A 20,285-nucleotide genomic window follows, 5' to 3' on the forward strand; every position below is an offset into this window, starting at 1 on the left:
CTTGTTATGAAGAAGTGAAGGTGATGATAAATAGACTATTCTTTTGAGGCATTTGACACTAAAAGGACTGAAAATGATGGAACTGTTCAAGGGTTCAAGGGAAAATAGGGCCATGGAAGAGCTTTTAGGCTAGGGAAGAAGGCAGAATATCATAAGAGAGTAGATTTGCTAGCAAGTGTTGTGGGCACTCAAAAATAAAGAAATTGCTTTGTAGGGGACATGAGATTGCAAACCAAAACATTGCAATACTAGAGCTAGAAATGACCCTGCAGATAGCAGCCAATGCCCTCATTATAACCTTCATCAACCCAGAGAGGTGACATCATTTGCCCAAGGTCACACAGCAAGTTAGTGGAAGACTTGAGAGGAGTAGAACCCAGGTTTTCCAACACGTAGACTATTCTTTTTTTTCATTGCAAATCTGATTCAGAGCACACCACTTAGGGCCCGCTGAGAGCTGGTGCAGTGGGCCCCTCCTTGGTCCTCGTCTCACATCTGTGATGGCAAAAGTTATGAGGCTACTGCAATAGTCCAGGTTTTAATTAGGTTGATGGCAGCACAAATATAAAGGAGAAGATAAAGAGGAGGATATGCCTCTCCATATTTCACAAAATATTCTACGGTGACTTGCCAAAGGTCTCACAGCTGGAAAGCTCTTCAGAAACCCAGTTGCTAGCATGGGACAGCCTGTAGGGTGCCATCACTGCAATATTAGAGTAGTGGAGCGACATCGGTGCTCAGAGCCCTTATAGCATCAAGGAATGTGAGAAGGGTGGCTGTACTAGAGTCTGGGACTTAAGAACTGGGCCAAACCTCGAGCCTAAACCAGAATAATCCGTTCCCTGAAGAAAAGGGCATTTGCCAGGAAGCAAGATGGCGAGAGCAGCTACGCATGAAGTGTCGCGATAGGAGCCTCCGCGAGGATCAGGTGACTGAGAGTTTGAGCCAGGATTGGGTGGGCGGGGATAGGAGCCCGAGTTGGGCCAGGAGGCGGCTGGAGCGGTGGCGGGAGTGGCGGCGGCAGCCTGAGTAGCACTGAGGGCTTCGGGTGGCAGGAAGTACGGTCATGGACCATATCACGGTACCCAAGGTAAGGAGAAGAGTTAGGCGAGCCTGGGAGCCACAGGTTCCCTCTCGGTGCTCAGCTGGGGGCCCAGGCACACCCCCTCAGCCTTCTCTGGGTGCTCTTTGACGCCCCCTTCCTGCGCCGGTATCCGCGTTCTCTTTCTTGGCCCACACCTCCCTTTCAACCAAGCTGAACTCTTCTCCTCAGGACCCAACTGCGCACGGCAGCGGTGCAGGAAGAGGTGGTTTGCGCCACCGTCCCCTCACGCAACACTGCCCCCGCGCCCGGTGAGCGCCTGCGGGTCCCTCTCTACCCTGGCCCTCAAACCACACCTCCTCCCATATCCCAGCCTTTACCTCACACCCACCCTTACCCCAGCTTCTTATGCTTGCGGCACTTCGCGAATATCTCACGTGGCGTCGCCTCTTGGAGAGTTACTTCCTTTATCCAGCATTTTCCCACCATCCTCTCAGCTCCCCACCCCCCAACAGAGTAGTCAGCCCCCAACTACTGCTCAGACCGCCATCCTCGCCCCAGCTCCCCGGTGTACGTGCGTGGGTTTTGGGGGCGACAACATCTCTCCAGCCCGAGCTGAGCTATTGGAAAGGAAGGGAGGTGGAGCAGATTGGATCTGGCACTGCTCAGCCAGTAGGAGAAACTCAAGAGGTGGCATTGGCAGGCCAGTTGGCGCCTGTTTATAGCCAGCCCCCAGTTAAAGCTGCCTCTTTTTTTCTCTCATCTTTTTAGACCCTATTCTCTTCCTCCCCAACGCCAGCCCTTTTCTATTGCAAATCCACCTCCCTTCTTTTCTTTCTCCTATTTAGGACTGGGGAATAGTGAAGAGTTCACAACTAGTCTGGGGTTAATTTTTTCTGTTGATCCTAACAGATTCCAACCCTACCCCAATGGCCCAGGCTAACTGAAGTCCATATAAAAACCCAGCATGTTTTAATGGAAAGAACATGGATTTTGAAGCCAGAAGACTTGAATTAGAGTGCTGGTCCCCCCACCTATTAGCTGATGACTTTGGACAAATTATTTAATTTCTCTGTGCCTTGGCTTTCCTCATCTACCAAGTGGAGATAATGAAATTTGCCCTGCTCATTTCACAGGGTGATTCTGAGGATTAAATAAAAGGATGTGTGTGAAAGTGTTTTTGTAACTAACTAATAGTGTTCTACCCATTTTTAGCTTAAGACTCTGATGCTGCCTGATGGGCAAAGCAGCAACTTCAACCTTCAAACCTTTCCTCTCTTGATCCCCACCTCTTCAGGGCCCTTTTCTATGAAAGATAACCACATCCCTTGTAGCAGCCAACCTTACCTTTTTCTGGGTCCCTTTCTTTCTAGATCATATCATTTGTACAAAGTTCCCTGGCATGGTATGGGAAAGTGGCATCGTTAAAGCAAAGGAGCTTCTGCTGTCTAGACTCCTTTTCTACCAACCCACCTAAGGCTGGGCCACTTTACTTGCCCAGTTCAAAATCACCTCACCTGAATACTCCTTTTTTCCTTTTTTCTTTTTTTTTTTTTTAGCTGGGGCTGATGGGGAGGGAGAACTGCTCTTGTCTTTGAGTATTAAAATGTTTTTTTTTTTTTTTTTTTTTTGAGACAGAGTCTCACTTTGTTGCCCGGGCTAGAGTGAGTGCCGTGGCGTCAGTCTAGCTCACAGCAACCTCAAACTCCTGGGCTTAAGCGATCCTACTGCCTCAGCCTCCCGAGTAGCTGGGACTACAGGCATGCGCCACCATGCCTGGCTAATTTTTTCTATATATATTTTAGTTGGCCAGATAATTTCTTTCTATTTTTAGTAGAGACGGGGTCTCGCTCTTGCTCAGGCTGGTCTCGAACTCCTGACCTCAAGCAATCCACCCGCCTCGGCCTCCCAGAGTGCTAGGATTACAGGCGTGAGCCACCGCGCCCAGCCTGAGTATTAAAATGTTAAAGTATTAAAATCCCCCTGTTGGGGGATTAAAGCTATAAACTAGGCTGGTTATATGGAATTTGAGAGGGAAAAGAAACAATTAACTGGCCCATATGAAAATAATAATAGCAACTAGCACATATTGAGTATTTATGTGGCAGGCACTGTGCTAAATGTTTTACATGAAATAGGTCTTCAGTCCTTAGAACAATCTATGAGGGCAATACTATTATTATTGCCATGTCACAGATGAGGAAACTGAGATCCATAGAGGTAGAGTGACTTGCCTAATAGAGATAGGAGTGCTCAGTTTCAGACTGGTGCCAGGATGGAGTTCATGCTCAAGAAAACTTTAACTGGCATCATGGCCAGACTCCGTTTGTACTGCACAGATCATGTTGCGAGTCTTGAAATACAAATAAAAACTACAAATGAAGATGTAGTTCTTTAAGGAAAATTGGCATTTTTTTTTTTTTGGTGCCTGGCAGGGCTGTGTTACCCACAGGTGGTATATTGCCATGAGTCTGGTTTTTTTCCTAAATTTCTAGAAAGGATTAAGGTTGTACTAATGGCTAGGGATTAAAATGGCCTCCCTCTCACTGTTTCCGCAAAAGGGAGAGACGTCTGTCTTGTCCATCTTAGAACAAAGTAATAACTATGAGTTTGTCAGTCATTAGTTGTGCGTGTCAAGTACAAAAGTGACTTTTATTTTTGGCTCTTGCTGAGTCTTTTTGTCTTACCAGGAAGACTTTTTTTAAAAATGTATTTAAGTGCAATACACATATTTACAAGTTTATAGATTATAAGTTTATATAGCTCAATGAATGTTTACAAACTAGACACACCCATGTAATTAGCACTGAGATCAAGAAACAGAACAATTACCAGGAGTCTCCCTCATGTCCCGTTCCAGTCAATACCCCTCTCAAGGGTAAACCACTATCCTGACTTCTAACAGGATACATTAGTTTTGCCCTTTTGTTGTACTTAATATAAATTGATTAATACAGTCATACATTTTCTTTTGTGTCTGATTTCTTTTGCTCAACATTGTTTGAAAGATTCATCCATATTATTCCTGGAAGTTATAGATCATTCTTGTTGCTGTATAGTATTCCATTTTGTTAACATGCTACGTATGATTTATCCATTCTTCTGTTAATGGGGAATTTCCAGTTCTGGCTTTTACTAATAGTACATTCTTTTGATAGATATAAAGATGCATTTTTGTTGGGATATACGTAGGAGTAGAATTTCTGAGTCATAGAGTATGCATACATTCAGCTAGATACTACCAATTTATGCTCTCACCATCTGTGTATGGGAAAGACACTGTCTTTTTAAGTTATAACTTAGGGTCTTCAACCATTTTTGGAGCACGTCAGGCCTACCCTAAAGTTCAGTGACTCTCCTGTCTGATTCAGAATTTATTCTTTGTAGTTTTCCCTACCCTCATTACTTCTGTGTCAGTTAGTGCCTAGAATTCTTAATAACCTTTTCTTCTTGGAGTAGAACCTTAATAATTAGGATTTATTTGGTTAACATTTATTGAGGTTCTACTGGCTTGCAAATTTACTGGGGTTAAGAGCACATGCTTTGGGGCCAGACTGTTTGACTTCAAATCTTGACTCTGCTACTTAACTAGCTTTGTGGTCTTGGCAAGTATAATAACCTCTCTGCCTCAGTTTCTTCATCTGTAAAATGGCAGGGACAAAAGTACCTATCTCACAGGGTTATTATAAGGATTAAATGAGTTTATAATTGTAAAAAAATACTTAGAACAGTGCGTGGCACATGGTAGATGCTTAATTTAGCTACCAATTACTATTATCATCATTTTAATTGGTATTATTTGCAGAACCCCACATTGGGAGTTGTTAAGGATAGATAGCTGGCTTAGATATAGCAACTGCCTTCTAGGATCTCTTAATCAAGTAAGGTGATGAGATGCCAAGCATAAGATCCAAAAATGAAAGAAAGAGATTATGTAGATCATAAAGGATCTTGAATGTTACACTGAGGAATTTGAATTTGTTTCCATAAGTAGCAAAGAGCTACTAAACTTTGTAAGTCTAGCAATGGAAAGTTAGAAAGATGTAGAACTCAGGTAAATCAGCAAGAAAAAATCAAACAACCCTATCAAAAAGTGGGCAAACGACATGAATAGAAATTTTTCAAAAGAAGATATAAGAATGGCTAACAAACATATGAAAAAAATGCTCAACATCCCTAATCATCAGGGAAATGCAAATCAAAACCACAATGAGATATCACTTAACCCCAGTGAGAATGGCCTTTATCAAAAAGTCCCAAAACAACACATGTTGGCGTGGCTGCGGAGAGACAGGAACACTCATACACTGCTGGTGGGACTTCAAACTAGTGCAACCCCTGTGGAAAGCATTATGGAGATATCTTAAACAGATTCAAATAGACCTACCATTCCATCCAGCAATCCCATTATTGGGCATCTACCCAAAAGAACATAAGTCATTCTATGACAAAGACACCTGTACCCGAATGTTTATAGCAGCACAATTCACAATTGCAAAGATGTGGAAACAACCCAAATGCCCATCAATTCATGAATGGATTAGTAAATTATGGTATATGTATACCATGGAGTATTACTCAGCTATAAGATATAACAGTGATATGACATCTCTTTGGTTCTCCTGGAGAGAGTTGGAACCCATTCTATTAAGTGAAGTATCCCAAGAATGGAAAAACAAGCATGACATGTACTCACCAGAAAATTGATTTCCCTGATCATCACCTAAATTCACATCTGGGAATGATACCAATTGGATATCAGACTGAGGTGGAGGATGGGGGGAGGGGATGGGTGTATGCCTACATGATGAATGCGTTGCGCACCGTCTGGGGAATGGTCATGCTTGAAGGTGCTGACTTGGGGAGGGGGGAGTGCGAGGAGGGGATGGGGGTATAACTACATGATGAGTGTGATGCGCACTGTCTGGGGAATGGACACGCCTGGAGCTCTGACTTGGGGGGATAGGTGGTACATGGGCAACGTATGTAACCTGAACTTTTGTACCCCCCATAATAAGCTGAAATAAAAGAAAAAAAAAAGAAAGTTAGAAAGGACCTTTTAAAAGATTATCTAAATAAGAAATGGGAATGAGATTTCTTTTTGACATTATGGAAATGTTCTAAAATTATATTGTGATGTTTGTACAACTCTGTAAATTTACTAAAAATCATTGAATTGTACACTTAAAACAAGTGAATTTTGTGGTATGTAAATTATACTTCAATAAAGCTACTAATAAATTAATAAATAAAGATCTAATGATAGTCCAAGCCTCTCATTTCACAAATGTGAAAGCTGAGGCCCAGAGAGCTGAAGTTTCTTGTCCAAGGTCAGACATCTAGCAAGCAGCAGAGGCAGCATTGTCTTTTAGTTGTTTAGTATACATAGCTGGTTTAGACTATGATAAACTGTGGAGTTATCACAGAAACAATAGCCAAAATAATTGGAGGGCTGCAAGGGTATAGAATGCTATGCTGGATAATAATAAAATATAATAACACTTTGTAGTACTTTACAAAGTAATTCTGATTGAAAAACTACTTTGTAAAGTACTACAAAGGATATTACAATTAAATGAAGCTTTCCTAAAAGCAGATAATTTTTGGTTTGACTTCCAGGAAACTAAGACCAAATTTAATGTTCAGTCATATGAACTACATTAGCCCTTGTACTTAGCATAATTGCTTCCTCCTCCTTTTTGTGGCTTTGATTTTCTATTCTAATAACCTAACTGTAGATCTGTGTTTTGTTATAAACTGCCTCAAATTCATTTAGGAATGAGGCAGGGTCAAAATAAAGATAAAACTGGGTGAAGAAGTGTTTTCTGTTAGCAAGGAAATGGGATTTGTACAGGTGAGAATTGTGCTCCCCTTCCACTTCTCAAAAGTCCAAATCCAGTTGGCTTCACTTTGATCCTTTCAGTCTAGGAAATAGTGTGATGTAGTGGAAAAAGCATGAACTTTTTAGAATTTGAATTCAAGATGTATCATTATTAGCTCTGAGTTCTTGGGCAAATCACTTAAATGCTCTGAATCTGTTTCCTCATTTGTAAAATGGGGATAATATCTACCTCTTGGGACTAAGATGATAAGGTATGATGAGGGCCTGGTACATATTAAGTGCTCAATAACTGTGTATTCCCTTCTCTTTCCATCAGAGCCAAACAATGGTGGAGGCTTTAGTATACAGTAATCCTGGGAGGTCTCCAAGATCAGCCTGTCTCTGAGGCAGATTTAACTGAGCATCCAGAAAAGCTCTTGGTACTACGTTGCAATGAAAGAGGCTACCTACAAAGCCCTGGTGGCAGTGGTCTGGCATTTTGGACACTATTTTACAGACATTTGAATAGTTTTCCTTACCACCAAAACCTCTCCCTCTTTTGACCTCAGTTTGTTCTTAGGAAACCCCAACTATGCAGTTACTCCTAGAAACCACTGGGATTTGTTTTAGGGTTGTATCTTTTTAGATGTCATTTTGTGGTTTTGTGGTACAATAATTAAGTACTTTAGAAAGATTTTTTGATAAGCTCTAAAGACATTTTCATTATTTGGGAAACCAATATTGGACAAGGAGTTAGGAGACCTGGGTTCTGGCCCCAGCTCTGATACTGATATATTGTGTGACCTTAGACTGTCCCATTACCACTTTGAGCTTCACTTTCTTTGTGGGTAAAATAATAATATCTTACCTTCACAGAGCAATTGCTATGTGCACATACTATTCTGAGTGCTTTACATAAATATTACATGTTTATAACTTATTTAACCTTTGCAACAATACTTTTGTTATCCTCATTTCAAGTACAAAGAAAGAGCCAGAAAGCTTAAGCAACTTGCCTGGAGCTGGAATATTAAGCCAGACAGTCTGTGACACAAATCTGTGCTCTTAACCCAGGGGTGGGGAACCTTTTCATGTTTGAAAGCTGCATTAATTTAGCTGTAATCAAATACGGCCACATTCAAGAAACTTCAATTAGATATACTTAAAAATGTACATTATTTTGTAAATATCTAACTACTGTGTACTTCATAATTTTAAAAAATGAGAACTATTTGTTAATTTTAAAGTTAACTAACCTTTTAATGACTTTGTTGTATCTGCTTTTTGTTGGAAAGCATTTGAATATTTGGTTGCAGTTTGGAGGTCCATGGTTTCAGCTGATCCTCTATCAGCGGTCCCTAACCTTTTTGGCACCAGGGACTGGTTTCACGGAAGACAAGTTTTCCATGGACTGGGGATGGGGGATTGGGTGTTGTGTGGGGAGGCTATGGTATGGAGCTCTGGTGGTGATGCATGGCCCTGTTTCTGGACAGGCCATGGACCAGTAATGGGCCATGGCCCAAGGGTTGGGGACTGCAGCTCTAGATGGATATCAGTCATTTGTGATTTTAGGGGTGTGTTGGTTTGGGTTAGGTAGGAGAATGTAGATTTGCAACCATAAGTGGTTGAAAAACAAGAAAATATATTTCGGGCATGTTGCTGAAGGTGTGGGTATTCTGCATTTTTCCATATTTTAATAGGATATTTTTTAGCATCAATGACTTTAAAATGTCTTCTACTGAGAGCTCAATCAATTCCATCAGTAATTCTTCAGGTGCCTTGGTGATATCACCTAGGTGAGGCTGAAATGCCAATTTGAGTGTGATGTCATGGTTCTCAAGGTCAGTGAACCTTTCATTGTATTCTCCAATTAATAGGTCCATAGCAGCTGCGTATTCTTCAAATGATTTACATATGTCTTCCTGCTCATGAATGATCTTTGCTAACTGGGGAAAATGTTTATCTGGCATCTCCTATTGAAGAAGAAGTGTTTTGAAAAAAGATAGCTTTTTTTTGAAATGCTTGGATTTTTTTTGCCACATATCATATATAGACTTAGTTTTACTTTGCAAAGAAATATTCAAGTCGTTTTGATTTGGCATGATATCACACAGAAATGCTGCATTCCTACAGAAATCTTTTTTCAATACTTCATATTGCTGATCCTGTTCTTCATAAAATTTAATTATCTGTTCTCACAGAGATAAAATTTTGGTTAACACCTATCCCCACAATAGCCAATGCACTGTAGAATGATACCACAAGTCCACTCTGAATACCTAATCCTTCAACTTTAGCAAGTTATGAAAACTGGTGATGCCATGCTGCATTTGCAGGAGTATAGGTAATGATACTTATAACTTGTTTGAATGTGTCACTTAAAATAGTAGCTGTAGCACAGAGATATTGCTGATGCAAGATACAATGAAAAGAAATGAGAGCATCTGGATCTGTTAATACTATTTTTTTCATCTGTGCAATAAACCCTTTATGTTTTCCTGTCATGGAAGGTGTACTATCTGTAAGTACACTCACTAAATTTACCAAATTCAGTCCAACTGCATGACATTTATCTTGAAAGTTGTTGAAGATATCTATTCCCTGTGTTCTGTTAGCAAGAGTGCCCAAAGTCTGTAACTCTTTGTAGCAAAGAAAATCTTCTGCTATGACCCAAATGAAGTATAAAATCTATGCCAAGTCAGTATTATCAGGTGATTCATCCGAAGTGATTGAATAATACATATTTTCCTTTTGAAGTATTCCATGAAGTTGTTCTGTTAAGTTGAAGGTTAATTCATCTGCTGATCAGTTACGGTTCCCCTTGAAAGAGGCAATTGTTTGTACTTTGAAACGTTATCGGGGGTCTAAGCATCCTACAGCTTTTTGACAATACATTCTTTCACAATTTCTACATCACTGGCTTCTCTTTTTTCCCCAAGTACATAAGTTACTTTATAAGTTGTCTCAGTGGCATTATTTCCAGATCTTATTGCTGCTTGAAAGAATTGTCTTTGCTTTTGCTTTTCATCTTTTAATTTATGCAGTAAAACCTTTTGTGCCTCTCCCAATAATTTAAAATATTTTTGGCCCTTATGAGTGTTATAATGCTGGTGAGCATTGAATTTCTTTTTTAATTAATTTATTTATTTCGGCATATTATGGGGGTACAAAAGTTTAGGTTACATATATTGCCCTTGCCCCCCTCCCTCCCCCGTCAGAGCTTCAAGCGTGTTCATCCCCTAGACGGTGCGCATTGCATTCATTATGTATGCACCCATCTCCTCCCCCCACTCACAACTGCCCGACACCCAATTAATGTTATTCCTAAATGTGCTCTTAGGTGATGATCAGTGAAACCAATTTGACAGTGAGTACATGTGGTGCTTATTTTTCCATTCTTGAGATACTTCACTTAGTAAAATGGGTTCCAGCTCTATCTGGGAAAACACAAGAGGTGCTATATAACCATTGTTTCTTATAGCTGAGTAGTACTCCATGGTATACATATTACCACATTTAATTAATCCACTCAGAATGTCTTTTGTTATTTTGGGTAGATTCCCAATAATGGGATTGCTGGATCAAATGGAAGGTCTACTTGTATCTGTTTAGGGTATCTCCATATTGCTTTTCACAGAGGTTGCACTAGTTTGCAGTCCCACCAGCAGTATATGAGTGTTCCTATCTCTCTGCATCCATGCCAACATTTATTGTTTTGGGACTTTTTGATAAAGGCCATTCTCACTGGAGATAGGTGATATCTCATTGTGGTTTTGATTTGCATTTCCCTGATGATTAGAAATGTTGAGCATTTTTTCATATGTCTGTTGGCCATTCTTCTGTCTTGTTTTGAAAAATTTCTATTCATGTCGTTTGCCCACTTTTTGATAGGGTTGTTTGATTTTTTTCTTGCTGATTTTCCTGAGTTCTAAATAGATTCTAGTTATCAGCCCTTTATCGGATGTGTAGCATGCGAAAATTTTTCCCATTCTGTAGGTTGTCTGTTTTCTCTTGAGACTGTTTCTTTGGCTGTGCAGAAGCTTTTTAATTTGATCAGGTCTTATTTATTTATTTTTATGGTTGCTGCGATTGCCTTTGGGGTCTTCTTCACAATTGTCAATTGCAAAGATGTGGAAACAACCCAAGTGCCCATCAATACATGAATGGATTAATAAAATGTGGTATATGTATACCATGGAGTATTACTCAGCTATAAGAAATAATGGTGATATAGAATCTCTTTTCTCCTGGAAAGAGTTGGAACCCATTCTACTAAGTGAAGTATCTCAAGAATGGAAAAATAAGCACCACATGTACTCACCATCAAATTGGTTTCACTGATCATCACCTAAGTGCACATATATGAATAACATTAATCGGGTATCGGGCAGATGGAGGGGAGGGATGGGTGTATACATACATAATGAGTGCAATGCCCGCCATCTAGGGGATGGACACGCTTGAAGCTCTGACTGGGAGGCGGGGGGGCAAGGGCAATATACATAACCTAAAGTTTTGTACCCCCATAATATGCTGAAATAAAAAGAAAGATATATATGTATATAATTTGTGAACTAAAAAAAAAGTTAAGTAAAAATATTATAAATATGTTAAACAATGTAGGCATGCAGACAAAGATGGGATTAGAACATAAAGGAATGAAAACAGTAGCCTAGTATAGAATCACAGGATTATGGGCAATTCGTAATGTTGCAATTTTCAAAAACTTTTTTATTGTGAAGTAATTATAGAGTCACAGGAAGTTGCAAAATATGTACAGGAAGGACCCATGGACCTTTCACCCAGGCTCCCCAAATTTAACATCTTGCAATAACTATAGTACATCATCGAAAGCAGGAAACTGATATTGGTACAATCTACAGATCTTATTCAGATCATACCAGTTCAGTTATACATATTGTTATATGTGTACACTGTGTACATGTTCTACAGTTATAAATTGTGTGTATGACTATATGCAATCATATCACTCGTATAGCTTTCTGTAACCAGCACAATGGCACATATGTACATATATAATACAAGACTCCTTGCTGCTCTTCCTTTATAGTCACACCCATCCCTTCTCCACCTATCTCTATCCCTTCGTATACACTAATCTGTTTTCCACTCTACAATTTAACTTTTAAAGCAGGAGTCCCCAACCTATGGAGAGTTGTGTAATTATTTCATTATATATTACAATGTAATAATAGTACAAATAAAGTGAAAAATAAATGTAATGCACTTGAATCATCCCGAAACTATCCCCCTGCTCCCTGCTTTGTGGAAAAATTGTCTTCCATGAAAACAGTCTCTAGTACCAAAAAGGTTGGGAACCATTGTAAAGAACACTATATAAACAGAGCCATTCAGTACATGACCTGCATAAAAGTAAGTTTTCACTTCTCTGGGATAAATGGCCAAGGGTGCAACAGCTGCAATATTGTTTTTTTAATGACAAATTAAAATGTATACGCATATACTTAAAGGAAAAGGGTATTGCATTGTCAGACATAATAATTCTGAAAGGGTTGATTCCATCAATCCACAGACTCCAATAACAGCTATTTGGGGGGGGGGGGGCGGGCGTATGTTCCAAACCAACAGAGGGAACAAAGAAGAGATGACAAATGCCAGAAAAAATGCATGAACAGAGAACGAGAGCAACCAGAGGTCCAACTTTCAGAAAGATATCTCAGGGGCGACATCTAGAACTGAGTATTCAAATTTATTTCTTCCTTTATTCCTTTGTGCTATACTCTACACATGTTATCTTATTTAACTCTCATGAAAATTCTATAAAATAGGTGCTGTTGTTAATCCCATTTTATATATATGGAAAATGGGGCTCAGGGAGTTAACTAACTTATCTAAGACCACACAGACAGTTAAGTGGTAAGGTAAAGAGACAGGCAGTATGAAGCAAGTACCCAAACTGTTAACTATTATACTATACTGCTACAGACTATTAACTGCGTGTGATTGGGGAGAGGAAGAAAACTTCCTCCCTTTATCCCCCCAACAAAAAACAGAGAAAAAGAAAGGTAACAAAAATGTGGACAAGGTATGAAGGTGAAGGGAAGATGCCAAGATACCTAAACCGAAATGCACTACAGTGTTTTTTGGCAGGGACAGATTAGAAGAGGCAAGGAAAATGATAAGGGAAACTTCCTGCCAAAATGTCTAAGTCTGAGGACCACTGGGCTAGTAGGAAGATGGTAGAGCTGTGGGCTCAGGGAAAAGACCCAAATGGACTCAGGAAGTTTTCCTTCAGCCGGGCATCAAGATACTCATTGTATCCTAGAGTCAGATAACAGAGAAAATACAAACAACTAAAGCTAGATTTAATTTGGTAATTCTTTATTGAATACCTACTATGTACTAGATTCTGTGCTAAGCCATGCTATGGGGAAGTAAAAGTAATATGTATGAGAAATGGTTTCTATACCCTCAGGAGTTTACAATTTCTTGAGGAGATGCAAACATGAACCCAACTAAATGCAACACAAGACATCCTGTGATAAATGCCAAAACAGGTGCATAAACAGAGTACTGGGGCAACCAGAGGTCCAACTTTTAGAAAGATACCTCAGGGGAGATATCTAGAACTGAGTATTCAAAGGTATTCCTTCCTTTATTCAACATTTCTTGAGTACCTACTGTTTGCAAAGCATGAAGTTAGGTGTTTTAGGGGAAAATGAAATAAACAAGGCATGATCCCTGCCTACAACCATCCATTTAACAAATATTCTTTGGGCGTCTACTATATGCCAGGCACTGTGTCAAATGTTATAGAATTAAAGATGTCCAAGCATGCTCTTCACCCTCAAGGAATGCTTACTCTTAATAGAAAAAGCAGATATGTAAAACAGGAAATTAAGGGTTTTGCATGCAATTATATACATATTTATAAAGTATAGAATTGCTACAGAAAAAGGAATGAGTTTGTTTAGGAGATGTGCAGCAACAAAGGGAGGCTCTTTACAGAGGCTTCAATACCTAAGCCTCACTCAGTATGTTGAAGTTCTGAAAGATGAAAAGACATTCAGCAAATAAAGAGTGGAGAAAGAAACAACATTCTAGGCACTCAAAGCACTATGAAACAAGGAGCTAGATATGGCCAGAGCCTAAAGTGGAAGTATTAATAGAAGAGAAGTCAGAAAGTGAGACTAGAGAAGTAGGCAGGGACTGGATTATAAAGAATATTATATACCAGGTGAAGAAGTTTGTCAATTCCTGAAGGCAACTGGAAGATACAGAAGGCTTTTGAACTGAAAGGAAATGTGGTCATATTTGTGTTTTTGAAAGCTCATTCTGGCAGCAATGTAGAAATCAGATCAGAAGCAAGGCTTATCTCGCTAGTAATTCAAATGATGAGTCTTTGAACTCAAGAATGGCAGTAGTTATATACAGAAGGGAGGAAGGATCAGAAGAATATTTAGAAGGGAAAATGGACACTGAAAGCACTTGATGACCAACTGAACATGGTGCATGAAAGAACTGGGGGACTCTAGGATGATCCTCAGGCTACTGGCTTGAGTAATTGGGTGGATGGTAGATGATGTCATAACTGTAACTGCAACCATTAGAGAAGAAATGGGGTAGAAAATGATTATGAGTTTAGTTTGAGACATGTTGAGTTTGATATACCTGTAGGATATTCAAGTAGAGATGCCATTCATCAGCTATATGTTCAGATCTACAAATCAGAAGAGAATATCTGGCCTGAAGATGATGATTGGGAATTATTAGTTCTTAGTAATTTAAAATCATGACAGAAGACAGGATCAAGGGAATATGTACAGAATTACGTGAAAGATAGCCAAAGATGGAACTCTGCAGAGTCCATAACATTTATAGGTCAGACACACAAGAAAGTTCAACAAAAGTAATGGCCAGAAGTAGAAGGAAAAACAAGAGAGAGTGGTGTATTAGAAGCCAAAGCAATGGAGAGTTTTATGTAGGTTGAGGGAACAAAGAACTAGTGGTTAGGGAGGGATCCCTTTGATAAGGGAGGGAATTTTAGAATGGACACTTGAGAATGCTTCCAGACCAGAGGGAAGGATCTAGAAGACAAGGATGTAGAAGTAGGAGAGAATATTAATCACTCCTCAATATCTCAGAGACCATTTGGGACCTTAATTAACAATTTGTTGGAATGCTTGGAGTAAAATCTTAATTGGAGAAGGTTCAAAGGAGAATAGAGATTTTACAAATTACAGTTTCCAGACCAGCATATGAAGAGCTTAGAAGTTACCCAAACATGGTGGCCCACACATGTAATCCTAGCACTTTGGGAGGCAAAGATGGGAGGATCACTTAAAGCCAGGAGCTTGAGATTAGCCTGGGCAACATAGTGAGCACCTGTCTCTACTAAAAAATGAATAAATAGATACCAAAACCAGGAAAGGACACAACAACAACAACAACAAAGAAACTACAGACCAATATCCCTTATGAATATAGATGCAAAAATTCTCAATAAAATCCTAGCAAATCAAATCCTGGTGCTTATCAAGAAAATAATCCATCACGACCAAGTGGGCTTCATCCCAGAGATGCAGGGATGGTTCAATATATGCAAATCTATAAATGTAATATACCACATAAATAGAAGCAAAAACAAAGACCATATGATCCTCTCAATAGACACAGAGAAAGCATTTGACAAAATTCAAAACCCTTTTATGACAAGAATGCTTAACAAAAGAGGCATAGATGGGGCCTTCATAAAAATGATACAAGCCATATATGACAAACCCACAGCCAACATCACACTGAATGGGGAAAAATTGAAAGCATTCCCACTTAGAACTGGAACCAGACAAGGTTGCCCACTGTCCCCACTGCTATTCAACATAGTGCTGGAAGTCCTTGCGAGAGCGATCAGGCAAGAGAGCAGAATCAAGGGTGTCCAAATAGGGACAGAAGAGATCAAACTCTCACTCTTTGCTGATGATATGATATTATATCTAGAAAACCCCAAGGATTCAACCAAGAGACTCCTGGAACTGATAAATGAATTCAGTAGAGTCTGAGGATACAAAATCAATACACACAAATCAGAGGCATTCATAAATGCCAATAACAGTCAAACTGAGAACCAAATCAAAGACTCAATATCCTTCACAATAGCAACAAAGAAAATAAAGTACCTAGAAATACATTTAACTAAGGAGGTAAAAGACCTCTACAGGGAGAACTATGAAACACTGAGGAAGGAAATCGCAGAGCACATAATAAACAGGTGGAAAACCATACCATGCTCATGCAGTGGAAGAATCAACATTGTTAAAATGTCTATACTACCCAAAGTGATCTACATATTCAATGCAATCCCTATTAACCAACATCATTTTTCACAGATACAGAAAAAATAATTTTACACTTTGTATGGAACCAGAGAGGACCCCGTTTAGCAAAAGCAATTTTAGACAATAAGAACAAGATGGGAGGTATTAATTTACCAGACTTCAAACTATACTACAAGGCTGTGGTTATTAAAACAGCTTGGTATTGGCACAAGAACAGGGACACAGACCAGTGGAACAGAATCGAGAATTCACTTTTGTATTTGTGTGAATTATCTGTTCGTCTTCTTTTGCTACTTTATCTGTTGTGATGCTTTCCTGTAAATGTGAAGAAACTATTTATATTTTGCAAGAATATGTAATACAGAGAACATCTTTGATATTTGTGATATTCCTCTTATTAGAACACATTTAGAGTTAGGGTCATATGTCACTTAATGATGGGGATGTGGTTGAGAGAAATGCCTCATTGGGTGACTTTGTTGTTGTGTGAACATCATAGAGTAGTGTACTTACACACACCTAGATAGTATATCCCACTACACACCTAGGCTATCTCCTCCGACCACCCTTGTATATGTAGTCTGTCATTGACTGAGATATCATTATGTGATGCATGACTGTATGAGAAAAAGCAACAAGGCCTCAGTAGAGAAATGGAGATTCTGTTCTTAAATGTCTTCAGGGAAAAAAGTGATAACATTTTTGTGTCATCCCTTTTAGCCATATGCAGTTTGCCTATATAATTTGTCACAGTGATTTTGGGCCAATGACTCCTGGATGTGAACCTGAGAATATGTGAAATGAAAAGAGCATTGGGCTGGGGAGTTTATGTTGGATGTGATCTCAGGCATCTCACCTTTCCTCCCTTTGTTGTTGTTGTGTTGTGTTGTGTTTTGTTTTTTTTTTTTTTTTTTTTTTTGAGACAGAGTCTTGCTCTGTTGCCCGGGCTAGAGTGCCGTGGCGTCAGCCTAGCTCACAGCAACCTCAAACTCCTGGGCTTAACCAATCCTTCTGCCTAACCCTCCTGAATAGCTGGGACTACAGGCATGTACCACCATGCCTGGCTAATTTTTTCTATATATTTTTAGTTGTCCAGATAATTTATTTCTATTTTTTAGTAGAGATGGGGTCTCGCTCTTACTCAGGCTGGTCTTGAACTCCTGACCTTGAGCGATCCTCCCACCTCGGCCTCCCAGAGTGCTAGTATTACAGGCATGAGCCACCGTGCCTGGCCACCTTTCCTCCCTTTGTAAGTGAAAATCATAACACCTACAGATACAGAGGTGATGTACATGTTAGAACCATGAGGGCAGATGAGTTAAAGGGGCCAACATCATAGAACACCTTTTAAGTATGTAAGATTATTTTCCGTGTTTCTGAAAAGGAAAGGTAGCTTTAGTTTGTTTCTGGTTTTTAACTTCAGGTGTATAGAATTCCATGATGACTTATCATTGGTCCATACAAAGCTATCTGATTTATTTATTTATTTAGCATTTAGCCCCCCACTTTCCACTCCCCTATCATAGGTAAGCATTCCCTCATCATATGTAAGCATTCTAGCATGATTAATATGATATTTGTATTTGTATGTGTTGTTCAAAACATGATGGTTTTTTTTTTTTTTTTTTTTTTGAGACAGAGTCTCACTTTGTTGCCCAGGCTAGAGTGAGTGCCGTGGCGTCAGCCTAGCTCACAGCAACCTCAAACTCCTGAGCTCAAGGGATCCTCCTGTCTCAGCCTCCCGAGTAGTTGGGACTACAGGCATGCACCACCATGCCCGGCTAATTTTTTCTATATATATTTTTAGCTGTCCATATAATTTCTTTCTATTTTTTTAGTAGAGATGGGGTCTCGCTCTTGCTCAGGCTGGAAAACATGATGGTTTTTATGCATGAATTTTTAGTTTCTGAAATAGTGATATCTTCAGTATGTCATTCTGTTTTTAACTTTTTTCAATGTCATATTTTTGTTAGCCATCAGTGTTACTATATGTACTTCTAACCCATTGCTTCTGTCCATTCCACCATATTGATCTGTCTATTCTCAAAGTCCTGGACATATTCATCCTTCCATGTCCTCTAATGGACCTATATGAAATTTTCTTTGGGCTCATTTTCAGGAATAGAATTGCTGTCATAAGGTATACATTTTATACTTTTATTAAGTAGTGCCAGAGTGCCCTTCTAAAGTGGCCCCACCTGTCTATATACCCTAGGTGTAGTGGATGAGGATTCCTATGTCCCTATATCACTACCAACACTTGGCATTTTCTAGCTTTCTAGTTTTTGCCAATCTTACAGACTTAAAACAATATTTTAATTTACATTTCTTTTATCAGTAAAGTTTTCATCATCTCTTCATGGCTGTGTGCTTGTGGGTTTCCTCTTATGTATCTTGCCTGTTCTTATTCTTCATCTGCCTTTCTATTAGGGCTTTTTGTTCTTATTGAATTGTGGGAGTCCCTTTTATCTTCTGGACAAATTCTTGTTAGTTTTAGACATTGTACTTATTTTCTCCCACAATTTTTTAACTTGAAAATGTCTTTCTCTGTTCCTAGATCCAAGGTATTTTGGTATTCTGCATTTTTCCTAGTATCTTTATAGTTTTATCTTTTATATATAGATAAATCTAAAGTCTACTTTTGTATATAGTGTTAAGTAGGGATATGGTTTTATCTTTCTCTATGTGCTAATACTGTTTCCCCAACTCATTTAGTAAATACTCTTATCTTTTTTCCATCGATTTGTGTAATGCTATATTTATGCTGTATTAAGCTCCCATTTATATATCAGTCTGCCTTTGAGCTCTGGTCCTCTGGTCCTTTTCCATTGGTCTATTTTTCTGTTCTTGCAACAGTGCTATAGATTTTTGTTTTTTACCCCACAGCTTTGAGTATGTTTTAAAACTTAGTAGAGCAAATATTTCCCTCTTTTATTTTCTTTCTTCTTCTTTTTTAGAGACCGGGTCTCACTCTGTCACCCAGGCTAGAATGCAGCAGCACCATCAGAGTTCACTGTAAGCTCAAACTTTTGGGCTCAAGTGATCCTCCCGTCTCAGCCTCTTGAGTAGCTAGAGCTACATGCATGCCACCGTGCCTGGTTAATTTTTTATTATTATTTTTCTGTAGAGGCAGGATCTTACTATGTTGTTCAGGCTCCTGTTTTCTTTGTTTAAGGTTGATTTAGCTGTTTGTGGGGTTTTATTCTTCTATTTAAAGGTAGAATAAGTTTGTTAGGACATCCACTTTGAAATGTGATTGAAATTGTATTGAATTTATAGAGTAATTTGAGAGATAATTGCCATCTTTGTAATATTAAGTTGACATATCCAAGGGCGTAGACATCTCTTCATTTCTTTAGATTATCTTCTACATCCTTTATTAGAGTTTTAAAGTTTTTTTTTCTATATAGGTCTTGTATATGCTTGGTTAAGCTAATTTTTAGGTTCTGTATAGTTTTGGTTGCCATTGTGAATGGATGTTATATTTTCTAAGTGCTCATTGCTGGTATGGAAAAATGCTATTGATTTTTGTAGCTCGATCTTATGTTTTTGGTATCCTTGCTGAACTCCTCTCATATTAGTTCTAATAGTTTGTTGATTCTTTTTTTATCATTTTTTTTCTAGGTAGATGATTATCTTCCCTATAAATGCTTCCAATTATAAGCATTTCCCTTCCAATCTTTGCATTTCTTAATTCAACTGCCCCTTTCCTTATAGTATTAGCCAGGATATTTAAAACAGTAGCAGTGATAGTTGGGGTCCAATTTATCTTATTTGTGATTTTGAATTAATACATTTTGTTTTTTCATTATGCATATGTTCTTTATAGGTTTTTTTGTATATAACTTCACCAAGTTTAGGATGCTTACTTCTATTTCTAGTTCACTAATGAGTTACTGTCATAAGTAGAATTGAACTGTATTAAATATTTTTTCTGTATCAATTGAGATAAAGCATATAATTTTTATCCTTTGATTCATTCATGTGCTGTATTACATTGAAATTTTATGATATTGAACTATTCTTGCTTTCTTGAGAAAAACTGTACTTGATCAAAATGTATTTTTTAAAATATACTGTTAGATTCATTAACTATTTATTTGGA

The 20,285-nt window shown here is 38.7% G+C and overlaps 1 protein-coding gene across 1 annotated transcript in view; it reads left to right on the forward strand.

Moving 5' to 3' along the window:
* Positions 1 to 972: 972 nt before the first annotated feature.
* Positions 973 to 20,285, forward strand: part of MTMR8 (myotubularin related protein 8) — a 90,679-nt gene continuing 71,366 nt past the window's right edge. Inside the window, exon 1 of the mRNA XM_069463646.1 lies at positions 973 to 1,090. Coding sequence (XP_069319747.1) covers positions 1,067 to 1,090 — 24 coding nt within the window. The 5' untranslated portion in view covers positions 973 to 1,066. The remainder of the gene's footprint in view (positions 1,091 to 20,285) is intronic.

The sequence above is a fragment of the Eulemur rufifrons genome, chromosome 30 (genome assembly GCF_041146395.1).
Source record: "Eulemur rufifrons isolate Redbay chromosome 30, OSU_ERuf_1, whole genome shotgun sequence".
In the NCBI taxonomy this organism is placed as follows: domain Eukaryota; kingdom Metazoa; phylum Chordata; class Mammalia; order Primates; family Lemuridae; genus Eulemur; species Eulemur rufifrons.